The following is a 22,963-nucleotide window of genomic DNA, read 5'->3' on the forward strand; positions in this document are numbered from 1 at the left end:
TATAATAAATAGGAAGGTGGTCGGGATTCAGCAGATATCTGATGATGGGGCCCCGTGGAGGCCAGCTGTCCCTACACAGGGGGTGTAGGGGAGATCGCCCCTACTGGGACCCCCCCGACATCACCGAGCAGAAACATTTATTCTTGTCCAGAAAATAGATTTCCTCATCTACTGGAAAGAAGAAACTCCTTATTCCCCATCAGAGAGAGAAGAGGTGAGGTCACCCTCCATACTGAATATTCCAGAACGTTCTCTGCAGGGTGGAGGAAACCCCCGGCCACCGATCACTGCCTGCAACCTCCCCCTCCCACCACCTGTACAGGTCACACACACGGCTCCTACAGCTGCACATCTCCTCTATGAATAGAAGGGCATTGCGTGACACCAACCTCCTCAGAGCAGAAGATGTGTGACCAGACCTCCGATTTATGGGGACAGGGGACACAAACCTCCTCATAGAGCAGAAGACATGTGACCAGACCTCCGATTTATGGGGACAGGTGACACCAACCTCCTCAGACAGAAGACGTGTGACCAGACCTCTGATTTATGGGGACAGGGGACACCAACCTCCTCATAGACAGAAGACATGTGACCAGACCTCCGATTTATGGGGACAGGGGACACCAACCTCCTCATAGAGCAGAAGACGTGTGACCAGACCTCCGATTTATGGGGACAGGTGACACCAACCTCCTCATAGACAGAAGACATGAGACCAGACCTCTGATTTATGGGGACAGGGGACACCAACCTCCTCATAGAGCAGAAGACGTGTGACCAGACCTCCGATTTATGGGGACAGGTGACACCAACCTCCTCATAGACAGAAGACATGAGACCAGACCTCTGATTTATGGGGACAGGGGACACCAACCTCCTCATAGAGCAGAAGACGTGTGACCAGACCTCTGATTTATGGGGACAGGGGACACCAACCTCCTCATAGACAGAAGACATGAGACCAGACCTCTGATTTATGGGGACAGGTGACACCAACCTCCTCATAGACAGAAGACGTGTGACCAGACCTCCGATTTATGGGGACAGGGGACACCAACCTCCTCATAGACAGAAGACATGTGACCAGACCTCCGATTTATGGGGACAGGGGACACCAACCTCCTCATAGAGCAGAAGATGTGTGACCAGACCTCCGATTTATGGGGACAGGTGACACCAACCTCCTCATAGACAGAAGACATGTGACCAGACCTCCGATTTATGGGGGAAGGGGACACCAACCTCCTCATAGACAGAAGACGTGTGACCAGACCTCTGATTTATGGGGACAGGGGACACCAACCTCCTCATAGAGCAGAAGACATGTGACCAGACCTCCGATTTATGGGGGAAGGGGACACCAACCTCCTCATAGACAGAAGACATGTGACCAGACCTCCGATTTATGGGGACAGGGGACACCAACCTCCTCATAGATCAGAAGACGTGTGACCAGACCTCCGATTTATGGGGGAAGGGGACACCAACCTCCTCAGAGCAGAAGACGTGTGACCAGACCTCCGATTTATGGGGACAGGGGACACCAACCTCATAGAGCAGAAGACGTGTGACCAGACCTCCGATTTATGGGGACAGGGGACACCAACCTCCTCATAGAGCAGAAGATGTGTGACCAGACCTCCGATTTATGGGGACAGGGGACACCAACCTCCTCATAGATCAGAAGACACGTGACCAGACCTCCGATTTATGGGGACAGGGGACACCAACCTCCTCATAGACAGAAGACGTGTGACCAGACCTCTGATTTATGGGGACAGGGGACACCAACCTCCTCATAGACAGAAGACGTGTGACCAGACCTCTGATTTATGGGGACAGGGGACACCAACCTCCTCATAGACAGAAGACATGTGACCAGACCTCCGATTTATGGGGACAGGGGACACCAACCTCCTCATAGATCAGAAGACACGTGACCAGACCTCCGATTTATGGGGACAGGGGACACCAACCTCCTCAGAGCAGAAGACGTGTGACCAGACCTCCGATTTATGGGGACAGGGGACACCAACCTCCTCATAGATCAGAAGACGTGTGACCAGACCTCCGATTTATGGGGACAGGTGACACCAACCTCCTCATAGACAGAAGACGTGTGACCAGACCTCCGATTTATGGGGACAGGGGACACCAACCTCCTCAGAGCAGAAGACGTGTGACCAGACCTCCGATTTATGGGGACAGGGGACACCAACCTCCTCATAGAGCAGAAGATGTGTGACCAGACCTCCGATTTATGGGGATAGGGGACACCAACCTCCTCATAGAGCAGAAGACGTGTGACCAGACCTCCGATTTATGGGGACAGGGGACACCAACCTCCTCATAGAGCAGAAGACATGAGACCAGACCTCTGATTTATGGGGACAGGGGACACCAACCTCCTCATAGAGCAGAAGACATGAGACCAGACCTCCGATTTATGGGGACAGGGGACACCAACCTCCTCATAGAGCAGAAGACGTGTGACCAGACCTCCGATTTATGGGGACAGGGGACACCAACCTCCTCATAGAGCAGAAGACATGAGACCAGACCTCCGATTTATGGGGACAGGGGACACCAACCTCCTCATAGAGCAGAAGACGTGTGACCAGACCTCCGATTTATGGGGACAGGTGACACCAACCTCCTCATAGACAGAAGACATGTGACCAGACCTCCGATTTATGGGGACAGGTGACACCAACCTCCTCATAGACAGAAGACATGTGACCAGACCTCCGATTTATGGGGGAAGGGGACACCAACCTCCTCATAGACAGAAGACGTGTGACCAGACCTCTGATTTATGGGGACAGGGGACACCAACCTCATAGATCAGAAGACATGTGACCAGACCTCCGATTTATGGGGACAGGGGGACACCAACCTCCTCATAGAGCAGAAGACATGTGACCAGACCTCCGATTTATGGGGGAAGGGGACACCAACCTCCTCATAGACAGAAGACATGTGACCAGACCTCCGATTTATGGGGACAGGGGACACCAACCTCATAGAGCAGAAGACGTGTGACCAGACCTCCGATTTATGGGGACAGGTGACACCAACCTCCTCATAGACAGAAGACGTGTGACCAGACCTCCGATTTATGGGGACAGGGGACACCAACCTCCTCATAGATCAGAAGACATGTGACCAGACCTCCGATTTATGGGGACAGGGGACACCAACCTCCTCAGAGCAGAAGACGTGTGACCAGACCTCCGATTTATGGGGACAGGGGACACCAACCTCCTCAGAGCAGAAGACGTGTGACCAGACCTCCGATTTATGGGGACAGGTGACACCAACCTCCTCAGAGCAGAAGATGTGTGACCAGACCTCCGATTTATGGGGATAGGGGACACCAACCTCCTCAGAGCAGAAGACGTGTGACCAGACCTCCGATTTATGGGGACAGGGGACACCAACCTCCTCATAGAGCAGAAGACATGAGACCAGACCTCTGATTTATGGGGACAGGGGACACCAACCTCCTCATAGAGCAGAAGACGTGTGACCAGACCTCTGATTTATGGGGATAGGGGACACCAACCTCCTCATAGAGCAGAAGACATGAGACCAGACCTCTGATTTATGGGGACAGGGGACACCAACCTCCTCAGAGCAGAAGATGTGTGACCAGACCTCCGATTTATGGGGACAGGGGACACCAACCTCCTCATAGATCAGAAGACGTGTGACCAGACCTCTGATTTATGGGGACAGGGGACACCAACCTCCTCATAGAGCAGAAGATGTGTGACCAGACCTCCGATTTATGGGGACAGGGGACACCAACCTCCTCATAGAGCAGAAGACATGAGACCAGACCTCTGATTTATGGGGACAGGGGACACCAACCTCCTCATAGAGCAGAAGACATGAGACCAGACCTCTGATTTATGGGGACAGGGGACACCAACCTCCTCATAGAGCAGAAGACATGAGACCAGACCTCTGATTTATGGGGACAGGGGACACCAACCTCCTCATAGAGCAGAAGACGTGTGACCAGACCTCTGATTTATGGGGATAGGGGACACCAACCTCCTCATAGAGCAGAAGACATGAGACCAGACCTCTGATTTATGGGGACAGGGGACACCAACCTCCTCAGAGCAGAAGATGTGTGACCAGACCTCCGATTTATGGGGACAGGGGACACCAACCTCCTCATAGATCAGAAGACGTGTGACCAGACCTCTGATTTATGGGGACAGGGGACACCAACCTCCTCATAGAGCAGAAGATGTGTGACCAGACCTCCGATTTATGGGGACAGGGGACACCAACCTCCTCAGAGCAGAAGACGTGTGACCAGACCTCCGATTTATGGTGACAGGTGACACCAACCTCCTCATAGAGCAGAAGACGTGTGACTAGACCTCTGATTTCTGGGGACAGGTGACACCAACCTCCTCATAGATCCAGAAGACATGTGACCAGACCTCTGATTTATGGGGACAGGGGACACCAACCTCCTCAGAGCAGAAGACGTGTGACCAGACCTCTGATTTATGGTGGCAGGCGACACCACCAGCAGAAGAATGGAGAGGAGTCACAGATCACCGCCATCAAATATGTATGAGGTCATCTCTAGACGTCTCCTGGATACTGAGCACAGTGTGACATCACCGGGAGGGGGGCTGTCCTCCGCCACGCCTCTCCATTCATACAATATTTAGGTCACTGCAGGGCTCTATATTTAGATGTTTGTTGGCTCAGTGCACTAAACCGTGACTGCAATTCCTATTACCTCACCGACTGTCCAATCAATAACCAACACCGACCATCCAATCATAGCTCATCAACCACTGCAGACTCTCACTGACCATCCAATCATCTCTGACCAACCACGGTAACCTCTCACCAACCATGCAATCATCTCTCACCGACCATATCTCACCAACCAGCCAATCATCTCTGACCAATCACGGTAATCTCTCACCGACCATCCAATCATCTCTGACCAATCACGGCAATCTCTCACCGACCATCCAATCATCTCTTACCAATCTCTGTAACCAATATCAGCATTCTGCAGACAGGACTGTGGATATTCTCCAGCATGCTGAGCATTTTCCACCAATCAGCACTTTCTGAATCAAATGCCCGCCCACTGCAGAGCTGTGTGGGGGGGGGGGGGGGGGGGGGGGTGACTGATGCCAAAAATCCGCCGACACACATAAATGTGATGGAAGAGTTAGGCTTCACTCCAGACTGCAACTAGTGTGGTCAGTTCTACCCCTCCCCCCCAAATATGTGGTCAGTCCTAACATTCATGAAGCTGCAGAGTGACTCCGTCCCCTTTGGGGTGTCTAGTGAAGTCTGTGACCGTCTGACCACCCATATTGCTGGTCACATTCACTCACCTCTGTCCTCATAGAAGGCCATGTTTCAGGAAGAGGCCCCCCCCCCCCCCCCCCCAGGCCGGATTTTACCCAATCATCCATCCCATAATAGGCTGATTGGGGATACAACCCACAATGAGGGGTTCATTCTGAGACCCCAAATGATGAGGGGGATTGTGTATGAACCAACCAATCCACGGAGCCACTCCTCCCAGGAGATGGAGGATCACATGATCACCCACCTGATCTACCCTGTCAGGAGTCTGATCACCAACAGGCCAGAGTGTCTGCATATCCCTGAATGTAATGATACAGGAGGTGATCAGAGACTGCAGACAAGGTGCAGGAGGTGATCAGGGACTGCAGACAAGGTGCAGGAGGTGATCAGGGACTGCAGACAAGGTGCAGGAGGTGATCAGGGACTGCAGACAAGGTGCAGGAGGTGATCAGGGACTGCAGACAAGGTGCAGGAGGTGATCAGGGACTGCAGACAAGGTGCAGGAGGTGATCAGGGACTGCAGACATGGTGCAGGAGGTGATCAGAGACTGCAGACATGGTGCAGGAGGTGATCAGAGACTGCAGACATGGTGCAGGAGGTGATCAGAGACTGCAGACATGGTGCAGGAGGTGATCAGAGACTGCAGACATGGTGCAGGAGGTGATCAGAGACTGCAGACATGGTGCAGGAGGTGATCAGAGACTGCAGACAAGGTGCAGGAGGTGATCAGAGACTGCAGACAAGGTGCAGGAGGTGATCAGAGACTGCAGACAAGGTGCAGGAGGTGATCAGAGACTGCAGACAAGGTGCAGGAGGTGATCAGAGACTGCAGACAAGGTGCAGGAGGTGATCAGGGACTGCAGACAAGGTGCAGGAGGTGATCAGGGACTGCAGACAAGGTGCAGGAGGTGATCAGGGACTGCAGACAAGGTGCAGGAGGTGATCAGGGACTGCAGACAAGGTGCAGGAGGTGATCAGGGACTGCAGACAAGGTGCAGGAGGTGATCAGGGACTGCAGACAAGGTGCAGGAGGTGATCAGGGACTGCAGACAAGGTGCAGGAGGTGATCAGGGACTGCAGACAAGGTGCAGGAGGTGATCAGGGACTGCAGACAAGGTGCAGGAGGTGATCAGGGACTGCAGACAAGGTGCAGGAGGTGATCAGGGACTGCAGACAAGGTGCAGGAGGTGATCAGGGACTGCAGACAAGGTGCAGGAGGTGATCAGGGACTGCAGACAAGGTGCAGGAGGTGATCAGGGACTGCAGACAAGGTGCAGGAGGTGATCAGGGACTGCAGACAAGGTGCAGGAGGTGATCAGGGACTGCAGACAAGGTGCAGGAGGTGATCAGGGACTGCAGACAAGGTGCAGGAGGTGATCAGGGACTGCAGACAAGGTGCAGGAGGTGATCAGGGACTGCAGACAAGGTGCAGGAGGTGATCAGGGACTGCAGACAAGGTGCAGGAGGTGATCAGGGACTGCAGACATGGTGCAGGAGGTGATCAGAGACTGCAGACATGGTGCAGGAGGTGATCAGAGACTGCAGACATGGTGCAGGAGGTGATCAGAGACTGCAGACATGGTGCAGGAGGTGATCAGAGACTGCAGACATGGTGCAGGAGGTGATCAGAGACTGCAGACATGGTGCAGGAGGTGATCAGAGACTGCAGACAAGGTGCAGGAGGTGATCAGAGACTGCAGACAAGGTGCAGGAGGTGATCAGAGACTGCAGACAAGGTGCAGGAGGTGATCAGAGACTGCAGACAAGGTGCAGGAGGTGATCAGAGACTGCAGACAAGGTGCAGGAGGTGATCAGGGACTGCAGACAAGGTGCAGGAGGTGATCAGGGACTGCAGACAAGGTGCAGGAGGTGATCAGGGACTGCAGACAAGGTGCAGGAGGTGATCAGGGACTGCAGACAAGGTGCAGGAGGTGATCAGGGACTGCAGACAAGGTGCAGGAGGTGATCAGGGACTGCAGACAAGGTGCAGGAGGTGATCAGGGACTGCAGACAAGGTGCAGGAGGTGATCAGGGACTGCAGACAAGGTGCAGGAGGTGATCAGGGACTGCAGACAAGGTGCAGGAGGTGATCAGGGACTGCAGACAAGGTGCAGGAGGTGATCAGGGACTGCAGACAAGGTGCAGGAGGTGATCAGGGACTGCAGACAAGGTGCAGGAGGTGATCAGGGACTGCAGACAAGGTGCAGGAGGTGATCAGGGACTGCAGACAAGGTGCAGGAGGTGATCAGGGACTGCAGACAAGGTGCAGGAGGTGATCAGGGACTGCAGACAAGGTGCAGGAGGTGATCAGGGACTGCAGACAAGGTGCAGGAGGTGATCAGGGACTGCAGACAAGGTGCAGGAGGTGATCAGGGACTGCAGACAAGGTGCAGGAGGTGATCAGGGACTGCAGACAAGGTGCAGGAGGTGATCAGGGACTGCAGACAAGGTGCAGGAGGTGATCAGGGACTGCAGACAAGGTGCAGGAGGTGATCAGGGACTGCAGACAAGGTGCAGGAGGTGATCAGGGACTGCAGACAAGGTGCAGGAGGTGATCAGGGACTGCAGACAAGGTGCAGGAGGTGATCAGGGACTGCAGACAAGGTGCAGGAGGTGATCAGGGACTGCAGACAAGGTGCAGGAGGTGATCAGGGACTGCAGACAAGGTGCAGGAGGTGATCAGGGACTGCAGACAAGGTGCAGGAGGTGATCAGGGACTGCAGACAAGGTGCAGGAGGTGATCAGAGACTGCAGACAAGGTGCAGGAGGTAAGCAGAGACTGCAGACAAGGTGCAGGAGGTAAGCAGAGACTCTAATGCCCCATATATGCTGGGTTTTAGAGGGGGCCCCGTGTTGGGGGGGGGGGCTGGGGTCGGAGGGCTTTAACCCTTTCCTGCCTCATACAAAGCAAAGAGCACTGAGAGGAGAGGGTGACACCAATACACAGAATGGGGGGAGGGGTGGTGTCACCCCTGAACTTTGACCCTCATTTCTAAGATTCTGCTGAGACCCCCCCCCCCGGTCACATGATCACAGGCCCCAGAAGTGGAGTGCAGACTGACCTGGGGGGGGTCATCACTCCACTTCCCTCCCATTCCTATCAATAACAGGCAGACTGAATAGAATGTAAGCTCCTCTGCAAAATCTGAGCCCCTCCCCCCACCATCTGCACTGCTATGTGATATCCTAAGAGAATTCTGCTGGACTCAGCGCCCGAAACCCAGCATGAGTCATATACCCCTAGACTGTCGGCTCCTAGGGGGGGACACGCGCACACACAGTCGGCTCCTAGGGGGGGACACGAGCACACACAGTCGGCTCCTGGGGGGGGGGGGACACGCGGGCACACACAGTCGGCTCCTAGGGGGGGGACACGCGGGCACACACAGTCGGCTCCTAGGGGGGGGACACGCGGGCACACACAGTCGGCTCCTAGGGGGGGGACACGCGGGCACACACAGTCGGCTCCTAGGGGGGGGGACACGCGGGCACACACAGTCGGCTCCTAGGGGGGGGACGCGCGCGCACACACAGTCGGCTCCTAGGGGGGGGACGCGCGCGCACACACAGTCGGCTCCTAGGGGGGGGGACACGCGGGCACACACAGTCGGCTCCTAGGGGGGGGACACGCGGGCACACACAGTCGGCTCCTAGGGGGGGGGACACGCGGGCACACACAGTCGGCTCCTAGGGGGGGGACACGCGCGCACACACAGTCGGCTCCTAGGGACAGAGATTGTCGGCTCCTAGGGACAGAGATTGTCGGCTCCTAGGGACAGAGATTGTCGGCTCCTAGGGACAGAGATTGTCGGCTCCTAGGGACAGAGATTGTCGGCTCCTAGGGACAGAGATTGTCGGCTCCTAGGGACAGAGATTGTCGGCTCCTAGGGACAGAGATTGTCGGCTCCTAGGGACAGAGATTGTCGGCTCCTAGGGACAGAGATTGTCGGCTCCTAGGGACAGAGATTGTCGGCTCCTAGGGACAGAGATTGTCGGCTCCTAGGGACAGAGATTGTCGGCTCCTAGGGACAGAGATTGTCGGCTCCTAGGGACAGAGATTGTCGGCTCCTAGGCCGAGCCTGCAGTCACACTGGTGCAGAGACTGAGGGGTGTACAGATATGGTGAGGAGGTGACGATATACGGCAGCCACATATCTCACCTATGTCACCATTCCTCAGTGAAGGAGAATCCTGTGTCTGGTGAGACCGGCCTGCAATCTGATAGGCTGGACTATTCAGTGAGCAGAGAGACCAATCACACACCTCCCTGGCTGCACTGCACAGCTACAATCTGATTGGCTGACTCGCTCGTCATTTATTAACTTGGCACAAAGAGTAACATCAGATGAATACACAGCATTGTGTCACCATGTAAACACTGTGCGGGGACACAGACTGCGGGAACCACCCCCACACATACAAATATATCACCCTATCTGTAAACGTTGTACACGGGTCAGACTGATTGTAAACACTGTACACGGGTCAGACTGATTGTAAACACTGTACACGGGTGAATGTAGACAGCGTGTTGTGTGATGGTATGGTGGGGATTGTACTATGATGTCAAACAAAGGGTACTTTTGGGATGTCACAGAGGTTAGAGAAATAGGCAGTGTGGGGTGTATTGGGGGTGATAGGCGGCAGTGTGGGGTGTATTGGGGGTGATAGGCAGCAGTGTGGGGTGTATTGGGGGTGATAGTAGGCAGTGTGAGGTGTATTGGGGGTGATAGTAGGCAGTGTGAGGTGTATTGGGGGTGATAGTAGGCAGTGTGGGGTGTATTGGGGGTGATAGTAGGCAGTGTGGGGTGTATTGGGGGAGATAGTAGACAGTGTGGGGTGTATTGGGGTAATAGTAGGCAGTGTGGGGTGATAGTAGACAGTGTGGGGTGTATTGGGGGTGATAGTAGACAGTGTGGGGTGTATTTGGGTGATAGTAGGCAGTGTGGGGTGTATTGGGGGTGATAGTAGACAGTGTGGGGTGTATTGGGGTGATAGTAGGCTGTGTGAGGTGTATTGGGGGTGATAGTAGGCAGTGTGGGGTGTATTGGGGTGATAGTAGGCAGTGTGGGGTGTATTGGGGGTGATAGTAGGCAGTGTGGGGTGTATTGGGGTGATAGTAGGCAGTGTGGGGTGTATTGGGGTGATAGTAGGCAGTGTGGGGTGTATTGGGGAGATAGGCAGTGTGGGTGATAGTAGGCAGTGTGGGGTGTATTGGGGTGATAGTAGGCAGTGTGGGGTGTATTGGGGAGATAGGCAGTGTGGGTGATAGTAGACAGTGTGGGGTGTATTGGGGGTAATAGTAGACAGTGTGGGGTGTATTGGGGGTGATAGCAAGCAGTGTGGGGTGTATTGGGGTGATAGTAGGCAGTGTGGGGTGTATTGGGGTGATAGTAGGCAGTGTGGGGTGTATTGGGGTGATAGTAGGCAGTGTGGGGTGTATTGGGGTGATAGTAGGCAGTGTGGGGTGTATTGGGGTGATAGTAGGCAGTGTGGGTGATAGTAGACAGTGTGGGGTGTATTGGGGGTAATAGTAGACAGTGTGGGGTGTATTGGGGGTGATAGCAAGCAGTGTGGGGTGTATTGGGGTGATAGTAGGCAGTGTGGGGTGTATTGGGGTGATAGTAGGCAGTGTGGGGTGTATTGGGGTGATAGTAGGCAGTGTGGGGTGTATTGGGGTGATAGTAGGCAGTGTGGGGTGTATTGGGGTGATAGTAGGCAGTGTGGGGTGATAGTAGACAGTGTGGGGTGTATTGGGGTGATAGTAGGCAGTGTGGGGTGTATTGGGGTCATAGTAGGCAGTGTGGGGTGATAGTAGACAGTGTGGGGTGTATTGGGGTAATAGTAGGCAGTGTGGGGTGATAGTAGACAGTGTGGGGTGTATTGGGGGTGATAGTAGGCAGTGTGGGGTGTATTGGGGTGATAGTAGGCAGTGTGGGGTGTATTGGGGGTGATAGTAGACAGTGTGAGGTGTATTGGGGGTGATAGTAGGCAGTGTGGGGTGTATTGGGGGTGATAGTAGGCAGTGTGGGGTGTATTGGGGTGATAGTAGGCTGTGTGGGGTGTATTGGGGTGATAGTAGGCTGTGTGAGGTGTATTGGGGGTGATAGTAGACAGTGTGGGGTGTATTGGGGGTGATAGTAGACAGTGTGGGGTGTATTGGGGGTGATAGTAGGCAGTGTGGGGTGTATTGGGGGTGATAGTAGGCAGTGTGGGGTGTATTGGTGGTGATAGTAGGCAGTGTGGGGTGTATTGGGGGTGATAGTAGACAGTGTGGGGTGTATTGGGGTAATAGTAGGCAGTGTGGGGTGATAGTAGACAGTGTGGGGTGTATTGGGGGTGATAGTAGACAGTGTGGGGTGTATTGGGGTGATAGTAGGCAGTGTGGGGTGTATTGGGGGTGATAGTAGACAGTGTGGGGTGTATTGGGGTGATAGTAGGCAGTGTGGGGTGTATTGGGGGTGATAGTAGGCAGTGTGGGGTGTATTGGGGTGATAGTAGGCAGTGTGGGGTGTATTGGGGTGATAGTAGGCAGTGTGGGGTGTATTGGGGTGATAGTAGGCAGTGTGGGGTGTATTGGGGTGATAGTAGGCAGTGTGGGGTGTATTGGGGTGATAGTAGGCAGTGTGGGGTGTATTGGGGTGATAGTAGGCAGTGTGGGGTGTATTGGGGTGATAGTAGGCAGTGTGGGGTGTATTGGGGTGATAGTAGGCAGTGTGGGGTGATAGTAGACAGTGTGGGGTGTATTGGGGTGATAGTAGGCAGTGTGGGGTGTATTGGGGTCATAGTAGGCAGTGTGGGGTGATAGTAGACAGTGTGGGGTGTATTGGGGTAATAGTAGGCAGTGTGGGGTGATAGTAGACAGTGTGGGGTGTATTGGGGGTGATAGTAGGCAGTGTGGGGTGTATTGGGGTGATAGTAGGCAGTGTGGGGTGTATTGGGGGTGATAGTAGACAGTGTGGGGTGTATTGGGGGTGATAGTAGGCAGTGTGGGGTGTATTGGGGGTGATAGTAGGCAGTGTGGGGTGTATTGGGGGTGATAGTAGGCAGTGTGGGGTGTATTGGGGGTGATAGTAGGCAGTGTGGGGTGTATTGGGGTGATAGTAGGCAGTGTGGGGTGTATTGGGGGTGATAGTAGACAGTGTGAGGTGTATTGGGGGTGATAGTAGGCAGTGTGGGGTGTATTGGGGTGATAGTAGGATGTGTGGGGTGTATTGGGGTGATAGTAGGCTGTGTGGGGTGTATTGGGGTGATAGTAGGCTGTGTGAGGTGTATTGGGGGTGATAGTAGACAGTGTGGGGTATATTGGGGTGATAGTAGGCAGTGTGGGGTGTATTGGGGGTGATAGTAGGCAGTGTGGGGTGTATTGGGGGTGATAGTAGGCAGTGTGGGGTGTATTGGGGGTGATAGTAGACAGTGTGGGGTGTATTGGGGTAATAGTAGGCAGTGTGGGGTGATAGTAGACAGTGTGGGGTGTATTGGGGGTGATAGTAGACAGTGTGGGGTGTATTGGGGTGATAGTAGGCAGTGTGGGGTGTATTGGGGGTGATAGTAGACAGTGTGGGGTGTATTGGGGTGATAGTAGGCAGTGTGGGGTGTATTGGGGGTGATAGTAGGCAGTGTGGGGTGTATTGGGGTGATAGTAGGCAGTGTGGGGTGTATTGGGGTGATAGTAGGCAGTGTGGGGTGTATTGGGGGTGATAGTAGGCAGTGTGGGGTGTATTGGGGTGATAGTAGGCAGTGTGGGGTGTATTGGGGTGATAGGTTGTGTGGGGTGTATTGGGGTGATAGTAGGCAGTGTGGGGTGTATTGGGGGTGATAGTAGGCAGTGTGGGGTGTATTGGGGGTGATAGACAGTGTGGGGTGTATTGGGGGTGATAGTGGGCGGTAGGAATGGGTAGTTTTGGGGTGTTGGTTATCGGGGTCCCCCTTACCGTGGAGTGGAGGTGGTCGGGGGTGTCATATTGGGGTCGGAGGGTCACCACGGCCGACATTCACCCGATCCGACACTCAGGTCTCCTACAGACGTCTGCAATCCTACAGCAACACCACACTGAATGCACCGACTGTGTGCGAGGCCCGCCCCTCGTTACCAGGCAACCGCCGCCCGTCCATCATGCCTGGCGTCACCGGGGAGGGGAGTGGGGGAGGGGAGTTTCACTTGGAAAAATCCCTCCCCCGTTCACACATAGCGTGCGACACCATCCCCCCATCGGTGACTGATATTCCTACACCCCCCCATATATACCCCCCATATATACACCCCTCATATATACATCCCCCCCATCATATACACCCCCCATATATACACCCCCCATATATACACCCCCCATATATACATCCCCCATATATACATCCCCCCATCGGTGACTGATATTCCTACACCCCCCATCATCTACACCCCCATATACACCAACCATATATATATACACCGTCCCATCTACAACCTCTCATAATATACACCCCTCTATATACACCTCTCCCCCCCATCATATACCCCCGATCGGCCTCGCATTGTGCGGGAGGAGAACGATCGGCCTCGCATTGTGCGGGAGGAGAACGATCGGCCTCGCATTGTGCGGGAGGAGAACGATCGGCCTCGCATTGTGCGGGAGGAGAACGATCGGCCTCGCATTGTGCGGGAGGAGAACGATCGGCCTCGCATTGTGCGGGAGGAGAACGATCGGCCTCGCATTGTGCGGGAGGAGAACGATCGGCCTCGCATTGTGCGGGAGGAGAACGATCGGCCTCGCATTGTGCGGGAGGAGAACGATCGGCCTCGCATTGTGCGGGAGGAGAACGACCGGCCTCGCATTGTGTGGGAGGAGAACGACCGGCCTCGCAATGTGCGGGAGGAGAACGACCGGCCTCGCATTGTGTGGGAGGAGACCGATCGGCCTCGCTTTGTGTGGGAGGAGAACGATCGGCCTCGCATTGTGCGGGAGGAGAACGATCGGCTTCGCATTGTGCGGGAGGAGAACGATCGGCCTCGTTTTGTGTGGGAGGAGAACGATCGGCCTCGCCTTGTGTGGGAGAAAGATCGGCCTCGCAATGTGCGGGAGGAGAACAATCTGCCTTGCTTTGTGTGGGAGGAGAACGATCAGCCTCGCATTGTGTGGGAGGAGAAAAATCTGCCTTGCATTGTGTGGGAGGAGAACGATCGGCCTCGAATTGTGTGGGAGGAGAACGATCGGCCTCGCATTGTGTGGGAGGAGAACGACCGGCCTCGCATTGTGTGGGAGGAGAACGATCGGCCTCGCATTGTGTGGGAGGAGAACGACCGGCCTCGCAATGTGCGGGAGGAGAACGACCGGCCTTGCATTGTGTGGGAGGAGAACGATCGGCCTCGCATTGTGTGGGAGGAGAACGACCGGCCTCGCAATGTGCGGGAGGAGAACGACCGGCCTCGCATTGTGTGGGAGGAGAGCGATCGGCCTCGCAATGTGCGGGAGGAGAACAATCTGCCTTGTTTTGTGTGGGAGGAGAACGACCGGCCTCGCATTGTGCGGGAGGAGAGCGATCGGCCTCGCTTTGTGTGGGAGGAGAACGATTGGCCTCACATTGTGTGGGAGGAGAAGGATCGACTTTGCATTGTGTGGGAGGAGAACGATCGGCCTTGCATTGTGCGGGAGGAGAATGATCGGCCTCACATTGTGTGGGAGGAGAATGATCGGCCTCACATTGTGTGGGAGGAGAACGATCGGCCTCACATTGTGTGGGAGGAGAATGATCGGCCTCGCATTGTGCGGGAGGAGAACAATCTGCCTCGCATTGTGCGGGAGGAGAACGATCGGCCTCGCATTGTGCGGGAGGAGAACGATCGGCCTCGCATTGTGCGGGAGGAGAACGATCGGCCTCGCATTGTGCGGGAGGAGAACGATCGGCCTCGCATTGTGCGGGAGGAGAACGATCGGCCTCGCATTGTGCGGGAGGAGAACGATCGGCCTCGCATTGTGCGGGAGGAGAACGATCGGCCTCGCATTGTGCGGGAGGAGAACGACCGGCCTCGCATTGTGTGGGAGGAGAACGACCGGCCTCGCAATGTGCGGGAGGAGAACGACCGGCCTCGCATTGTGTGGGAGGAGAACGATCGGCCTCGCTTTGTGTGGGAGGAGAACGATCGGCCTCGCATTGTGCGGGAGGAGAACGATCGGCTTCGCATTGTGCGGGAGGAGAACGATCGGCCTCGTTTTGTGTGGGAGGAGAACGATCGGCCTCGCCTTGTGTGGGAGAAAGATCGGCCTCGCAATGTGCGGGAGGAGAACAATCTGCCTTGCTTTGTGTGGGAGGAGAACGATCAGCCTCGCATTGTGTGGGAGGAGAAAAATCTGCCTTGCATTGTGTGGGAGGAGAACGATCGGCCTCGAATTGTGTGGGAGGAGAACGATCGGCCTCGCATTGTGTGGGAGGAGAACGACCGGCCTCGCATTGTGTGGGAGGAGAACGATCGGCCTCGCATTGTGTGGGAGGAGAACGACCGGCCTCGCAATGTGCGGGAGGAGAACGACCGGCCTTGCATTGTGTGGGAGGAGAACGATCGGCCTCGCATTGTGTGGGAGGAGAACGACCGGCCTCGCAATGTGCGGGAGGAGAACGACCGGCCTCGCATTGTGTGGGAGGAGAGCGATCGGCCTCGCAATGTGCGGGAGGAGAACAATCTGCCTTGTTTTGTGTGGGAGGAGAACGACCGGCCTCGCATTGTGCGGGAGGAGAGCGATCGGCCTCGCTTTGTGTGGGAGGAGAACGATTGGCCTCACATTGTGTGGGAGGAGAAGGATCGACTTTGCATTGTGTGGGAGGAGAACGATCGGCCTTGCATTGTGCGGGAGGAGAACGATCGGCCTCGCTTTGTGTGGGAGGAGAACGATCGGCCTCGCTTTGTGTGGGAGGAGAACGATCGGTCTCGCATTGTGTGGGAGGAGAACGATCGGCTTTGCATTGTGCGGGAGGAGAACGATCGGCCTCACATTGTGCGGGAGGAGAACAATCGGCTTTGCATTGTGCGGGAGGAGAACGATCGGCCTCACATTGTGTGGGAGGAGAACGATCGGCTTTGCATTGTGCGGGAGGAGAACGATCGGCCTCACATTGTGCGGGAGGAGAACAATCGGCCTTCTCTTCTGATTGGTCTAGGACAGGGACCTCCACACTCCAGATGTTATAGAACTACAAGTCCCACAATGCATTGCCACCCCCTACAGTCAGGCCTTCCAGAGAGGGGAGTGGTGGGATCTGAGCTTTCCTCAGGTCTGGGGTCCCCCCGAGACAGATGGAAGGGGTGTAAGGGGGTGTTAGAGCAGTTCCCAGCTTAGCCACTAGGTGGGGCTCCTCCCCATAGTGATATATACCGGGAGTTGGGGAGTGTTTGGTGGGGAGTTTGGAGATAATCGTGTAGCCGTGGGACCGGAGCCGTAGAGATGGAGTGATACTGCAAGCCACTGACGTTCCCACGGCTGGGGGAAGGCCGAGGAGTTCTGATGTCCAATAAGGACTTTAAATGAGGTCAGGACTAAAGATGGCGTCCCTTGGGAAAGTACTGGCAACTGCCACTGCCAAACTGCCACCGCCAACTGCCACGCCAAACTGCCACCGCCAAACTGCCACCGCTGGATATGGAAGATGTATGAATTGTGATTTACCAGTAAAGGGAGTCACCTCTGACTTCCTGAGTGGCCCATCCTGACCCCGGAGGAAGTGGGGGAGGTGTCGTGTGAGGTTACGGAGCGTGTTTTGGGTGAACTGATTACTTTTATGCTCCTTCAGGGGGTGGAGACTAACGCAGAAATCGGACTATAGGGCCGGGCAAAGTCTTTTGTCGTCTTGCAAAAGGGGCTCGATGAGATGAAGGTCAGGATACTGTGATGGCCACTCCAGAACCTTCACCTTTCTCTGCTGTAACCACTGGAGGGTCACCTCGGCCTTGTGCTTCGGGTCAATGTACTGTTGGAGGGTCACCTCGGCCTTGTGCTTCGGGTCATTGTACTGCTGGAGGGTCACCTCGGCCTTGTGCTTTGGGTCATTGTCCTGCTGGAGGGTCACCTCGGCCTTGTGCTTCGGGTCATTGTCATGCTGGAGGGTCACCTCGGCCTTGTGCTTCGGGTCATTGTCCTGCTGGAGGGTCATCTTGGCCTTGTGCTTCGGGTCATTGTCATGCTGGAGGGTCACCTCAGCCTTGTGCTTTGGGTCATTGTCCTGCTGGAGGGTCACCTCGGCCTTGTGCTTCGGGTCATTGTACTGCTGGAGGGTCACCTCGGCCTTGTGCTTCGGGTCATTATCCTGCTGGAGGGCCACCTCGGCCTTGTGCTTCGGGTCATTGTACTGCTGGAGGGTCACCTTGGCCTTGTGCTTCGGGTCATTGTCCCGCTGGAGGGTCACCTCGGCCTTGTGCTTCGGGTCATTATCCTGCTGGAGGGTCACCTCGGCCTTGTGCTTCGGGTCATTGTCCTGCTGGAGGGCCACCTCGGCCTTGTGCTTCGGGTCAATGTACTGCTGGAGGGTCACCTCGGCCTTGTGCTTCGGGTCACTGTCCTGCTGGAGGGTCACCTCGGCCTTGTGCTTCGGGTCAATGTACTGCTGGAGGGCCACCCCGGTCTTGTGCTTCGGTTCATTGTCCTGCTGGAGGATCACCTCGGCCTTGTGCTTCGGGTCATTGTCCTGCTGGAGGGTCACCTCGGCCTTGTGCTTCGGGTCATTGTCCTGCTGGAGGGTCACCTCGGCCTCGTGCTTCGGGTCATTGTCCTGCTGGAGGGTCACCTCGGCCTTGTGCTTCGGGTCATTGTCCTGCTGGAGGGTCACCTCGGCCTTGTGCTTCGGGTCATTGTCCTGCTGGAGGGTCACCTCGGCCTTGTGCTTCGGGTGATTGTCCTCCTGGAGGGTCACCTCGGCCTTGTGCTTCGGGTCATTGTCCTCCTGGAGGGCCACCTCGGCCTCGTGCTTCGGGTCATTGTCCTGCTGGAGGGTCACCTCGGCCTTGTGCTTCGGGTCATTGTCCTGCTGGAGGGCCACCTCGGCCTTGTGCTTCGGGTCAATGTACTGCTGGAGGGTCACCTCGGCCTCGTGCTTCGGGTCATTGTCCTGCTGGAGGGTCACCTCGGCCTTGTGCTTCGGGTCATTGTCCTGCTGGAGGGTCACCTCGGCCTTGTGCTTCGGGTCATTGTCCTGCTGGAGGGTCACCTCGGCCTTGTGCTTCGGGTCATTGTCCTCCTGGAGGGTCACCTCGGCCTTGTGCTTCGGGTCATTGTCCTCCTGGAGGGCCACCTCGGCCTTGTGCTTCGGGTCATTGTCCTGCTGGAGGGTCACCTCGGCCTTGTGCTTCGGGTCATTGTCCTGCTGGAGGGCCACCTCGGCCTTGTTCTTCGGGTCAATGTACTGCTGGAGGGTCACCTCGGCCTCGTGCTTCGGGTCATTGTCCTGCTGGAGGGCCACCTCGGCCTTGTGCTTCAGGTCATTGTCCTGCTGGAGGGTCACCTCGGCCTTGTGCTTCGGGTCATTGTACTGCTGGAGGGTCACCTCGGCCTTGTGCTTCGGGTCATTGTCCTGCTGGAGGGTCACCTCGGCCTTGTGCTTCGGGTCATTGTCCTGCTGGAGGGTCACCTCGGCCTTGTGCTTCGGGTCATTGTCCTGCTGGAGGGTCACCTCGGCCTTGTGCTTCGGGTCATTGTCCTGCTGGAGGGCCACCTCGGCCTTGTGCTTCGGGTCAATGTACTGCTGGAGGGTCACCTCGGCCTCGTGCTTCGGGTCATTGTCCTGCTGGAGGGTCACCTCGGCCTTGTGCTTCGGGTCATTGTCCTGCTGGAGGGTCACCTCGGCCTTGTGCTTCGGGTCATTGTCCTGCTGGAGGGTCACCTCGGCCTTGTGCTTCGGGTGATTGTCCTCCTGGAGGGTCACCTCGGCCTTGTGCTTCGGGTCATTGTCCTCCTGGAGGGCCACCTCGGCCTTGTGCTTCGGGTCATTGTACTGCTGGAGGGCCACCTCGGCCTCGTGCTTCGGGTCATTGTCCTGCTGGAGGGTCACCTCGGCCTTGTGCTTCGGGTCATTGTCCTGCTGGAGGGCCACCTCGGCCTCGTGCTTCGGGTCATTGTCCTGCTGGAGGGCCACCTCGGCCTTGTGCTTCGGGTCATTGTCCTGTTGGAGGGTCACCTCGGCCTTGTGCTTCGGGTCATTATCCTGCTGGAGGGTCACCTCGGCCTTGTGCTTCGGGTCATTGTCCTGCTGGAGGGTCACCTCGGCCTTGTGCTTCGGGTCATTGTCCTGCTGGAGGGTCACCTCGGCCTTGTGCTTCGGGTCATTGTCCTGCTGGAGGGTCACCTCGGCCTTGTGCTTCGGGTCATTGTCCTGCTGGAGGGTCACCTCGGCCTTGTGCTTCGGGTCATTGTACTGCTGGAGGGTCACCTCGGCCTTGTGCTTCGGGTCATTGTCCTGCTGGAGGGTCACCTCGGCCTTGTGCTTCGGGTCATTGTCCTGCTGGAGGATCACCTCTGCCTTGTGCTTCGGGTCATTGTCCTGCTGGAGGGTCACCTCGGCCTTGTGCTTCGGGTCATTGTCCTGCTGGAGGGTCACCTCGGCCTTGTGCTTCGGGTCATTGTACTGCTGGAGGGTCACCTCGGCCTTGTGCTTCGGGTCATTGTACTGCTGGAGGGTCACCTCGGCCTTGTGCTTCGGGTCATTGTCCTGCTGGAGGGTCACCTCGGCCTTGTGCTTCGGGTCATTGTCCTGCTGGAGGGTCACCTCGGCCTTGTGCTTCGGGTCATTGTCCTGCTGGAGGGTCACCTCGGCCTTGTGCTTCGGGTCATTGTACTGCTGGAGGGTCACCTCGGCCTTGTGCTTCGGGTCATTGTCCTGCTGGAGGGTCACCTCGGCCTTGTGCTTCTTGTCATTGTCCTGCTGGAGGGTCACCTCGGCCTTGTGCTTCTTGTCATTGTCCTGCTGGAGGGCCACCTCGGCCTTGTGCTTCGGGTCATTGTACTGCTGGAGGGTCACCTCGGCCTTGTGCTTCGGTTCATTGTCCTGCTGGAGGGTCACCTCGGCCTTGTGCTTCGGGTCATTGTACTGCTGGAGGGTCACCTCGGCCTTGTGCTTCGGGTCATTGTCCTGCTGGAGGGTCACCTCGGCCTTGTGCTTCGGGTCATTGTCCTGCTGGAGGGTCACCTCGGCCTTGTGCTTCGGGTCATTGTCCTGCTGGAGGGTCACCTCGGCCTTGTGCTTCGGGTCATTGTCCTGCTGGAGGGTCACCTCGGCCTTGTGCTTCGGGTCATTGTCCTGCTGGAGGGTCACCTCGGCCTTGTGCTTCGGGTCATTGTCCTGCTGGAGGGTCACCTCGGCCTTGTGCTTCGGGTCATTGTCATGCTGGAGGGTCACCTCGGCCTTGTGCTTCGGGTCATTGTCCTGCTGGAGGGTCACCTCGGCCTTGTGCTTCTTGTCATTGTCCTGCTGGAGGGCCACCTCGGCCTTGTGCTTCGGGTCATTGTACTGCTGGAGGGTCACCTCGGCCTTGTGCTTCGGTTCATTGTCCTGCTGGAGGGTCACCTCGGCCTTGTGCTTCGGGTCATTGTACTGCTGGAGGGTCACCTCGGCCTTGTGCTTCGGGTCATTGTCCTGCTGGAGGGTCACCTCGGCCTTGTGCTTCGGGTCATTGTCCTGCTGGAGGGCCACCTCGGCCTTGTGCTTCGGGTCATTGTCCTGCTGGAGGGTCACCTCGGCCTTGTGCTTCGGGTCATTATCCTGCTGGAGGGTCACCTCGGCCTTGTGCTTCGGGTCATTGTCCTGCTGGAGGGTCACCTCGGCCTTGTGCTTCGGGTCATTGTCCTGCTGGAGGGTCACCTCGGCCTTGTGCTTCGGGTCATTGTCCTGCTGGAGGGTCACCTCGGCCTTGTGCTTCGGGTCATTGTCCTGCTGGAGGATCACCTCGGCCTTGTGCTTCGGGTCATTGTCCTGCTGGAGGGTCACCTCGGCCTTGTGCTTCGGGTCATTGTACTGCTGGAGGGTCACCTCGGCCTTGTGCTTCGGGTCATTGTCCTGCTGGAGGGTCACCTCGGCCTTGTGCTTCGGGTCATTGTCCTGCTGTAGGGTCACCTCGGCCTTGTGCTTCGGGTCATTGTCCTGCTGGAGGGTCACCTCGGCCTTGTGCTTCGGGTCATTGTCCTGCTGGAGGGTCACCTCGGCCTTGTGCTTCGGGTCATTGTACTGCTGGAGGGTCACCTCGGCCTTGTGCTTCGGGTCATTGTACTGCTGGAGGGTCACCTCGGCCTTGTGCTTCGGGTCATTGTCCTGCTGGAGGGTCACCTCGGCCTTGTGCTTCGGGTCATTGTCCTGCTGGAGGGTCACCTCGGCCTTGTGCTTCGGGTCATTGTCCTGCTGGAGGGTCACCTCGGCCTTGTGCTTCGGGTCATTGTACTGCTGGAGGGTCACCTCGGCCTTGTGCTTCGGGTCATTGTCCTGCTGGAGGGTCACCTCGGCCTTGTGCTTCGGGTCATTGTACTGCTGGAGGGTCACCTCGGCCTTGTGCTTCTTGTCATTGTCCTGCTGGAGGGCCACCTCGGCCTTGTGCTTCGGGTCATTGTACTGCTGGAGGGTCACCTCGGCCTTGTGCTTCGGTTCATTGTCCTGCTGGAGGGTCACCTCGGCCTTGTGCTTCGGGTCATTGTACTGCTGGAGGGTCACCTCGGCCTTGTGCTTCGGGTCATTGTCCTGCTGGAGGGTCACCTCGGCCTTGTGCTTCGGGTCATTGTCCTGCTGGAGGGCCACCTCGGCCTTGTGCTTCGGGTCATTGTCCTGCTGGAGGGTCACCTCGGCCTTGTGCTTCGGGTCATTGTCCTGCTGGAGGGTCACCTCGGCCTTGTGCTTCGGGTCATTGTCCTGCTGGAGGGTCACCTCGGCCTTGTGCTTCGGGTCATTGTCCTGCTGGAGGGTCACCTCGGCCTTGTGCTTCGGGTCATTATCCTGCTGGAGGGTCACCTCGGCCTTGTGCTTCGGGTCACCTCGGCCTTGTGCTTCGGGTCATTGTCCTGCTGGAGGGTCACCTCGGCCTTGTGCTTCGGGTCATTATCCTGCTGGAGGGTCACCTCGGCCTTGTGCTTCGGGTCATTGTCCTGCTGGAGGGTCACCTCGGCCTTGTGCTTCGGGTCATTGTCCTGGAGGGTCACCTCGGCCTTGTGCTTCGGGTCATTGTCCTGCTGGAGGGTCACCTCGGCCTTGTGCTTCGGGTCATTGTCCTGCTGGAGGGTCACCTCGGCCTTGTGCTTCGGGTCATTATCCTGCTGGAGGGTCACCTCGGCCTTGTGCTTCGGGTCATTGTCCTGCTGGAGGGTCACCTCGGCCTTGTGCTTCGGGTCATTGTCCTGCTGGAGGGTCACCTCGGCCTTGTGCTTCTTGTCATTGTCCTGCTGGAGGGCCACCTCGGCCTTGTGCTTCGGGTCATTGTACTGCTGGAGGGTCACCTCGGCCTTGTGCTTCGGTTCATTGTCCTGCTGGAGGGTCACCTCGGCCTTGTGCTTCGGGTCATTGTACTGCTGGAGGGTCACCTCGGCCTTGTGCTTCGGGTCATTGTCCTGCTGGAGGGTCACCTCGGCCTTGTGCTTCGGGTCATTGTCCTGCTGGAGG

The 22,963-nt window shown here is 56.6% G+C and overlaps 1 protein-coding gene across 4 annotated transcripts in view; it reads right to left on the reverse strand.

Annotated features, from left to right (window-relative positions):
- Window positions 1-22,963, reverse strand: part of RAB11FIP4 (RAB11 family interacting protein 4) — a 106,459-nt gene that overhangs the window by 18,356 nt on the left and 65,140 nt on the right. The window contains exon 1 of one of the 4 annotated variants that reach the window (XM_077460684.1): window positions 13,300-13,460. The exons of 2 other annotated variants lie outside the window; for them this stretch is intronic. In XM_077460684.1, coding sequence (XP_077316810.1) covers window positions 13,300-13,359 — 60 coding nt within the window. In that variant the 5' untranslated portion in view covers window positions 13,360-13,460. Of the gene's footprint in view, window positions 1-13,299; window positions 13,461-22,963 lie in introns of those variants that run through there. One more of the 4 variants, XM_077460685.1, reaches the window with a different exon arrangement.

Source organism: Lithobates pipiens, unplaced genomic scaffold, assembly GCF_037356315.1.
Source record: "Lithobates pipiens isolate NorthernLeopardFrog02 unplaced genomic scaffold, aLitPip1_a1.2 Scaffold_28, whole genome shotgun sequence".
NCBI classification, from domain to species: domain Eukaryota; kingdom Metazoa; phylum Chordata; class Amphibia; order Anura; family Ranidae; genus Lithobates; species Lithobates pipiens.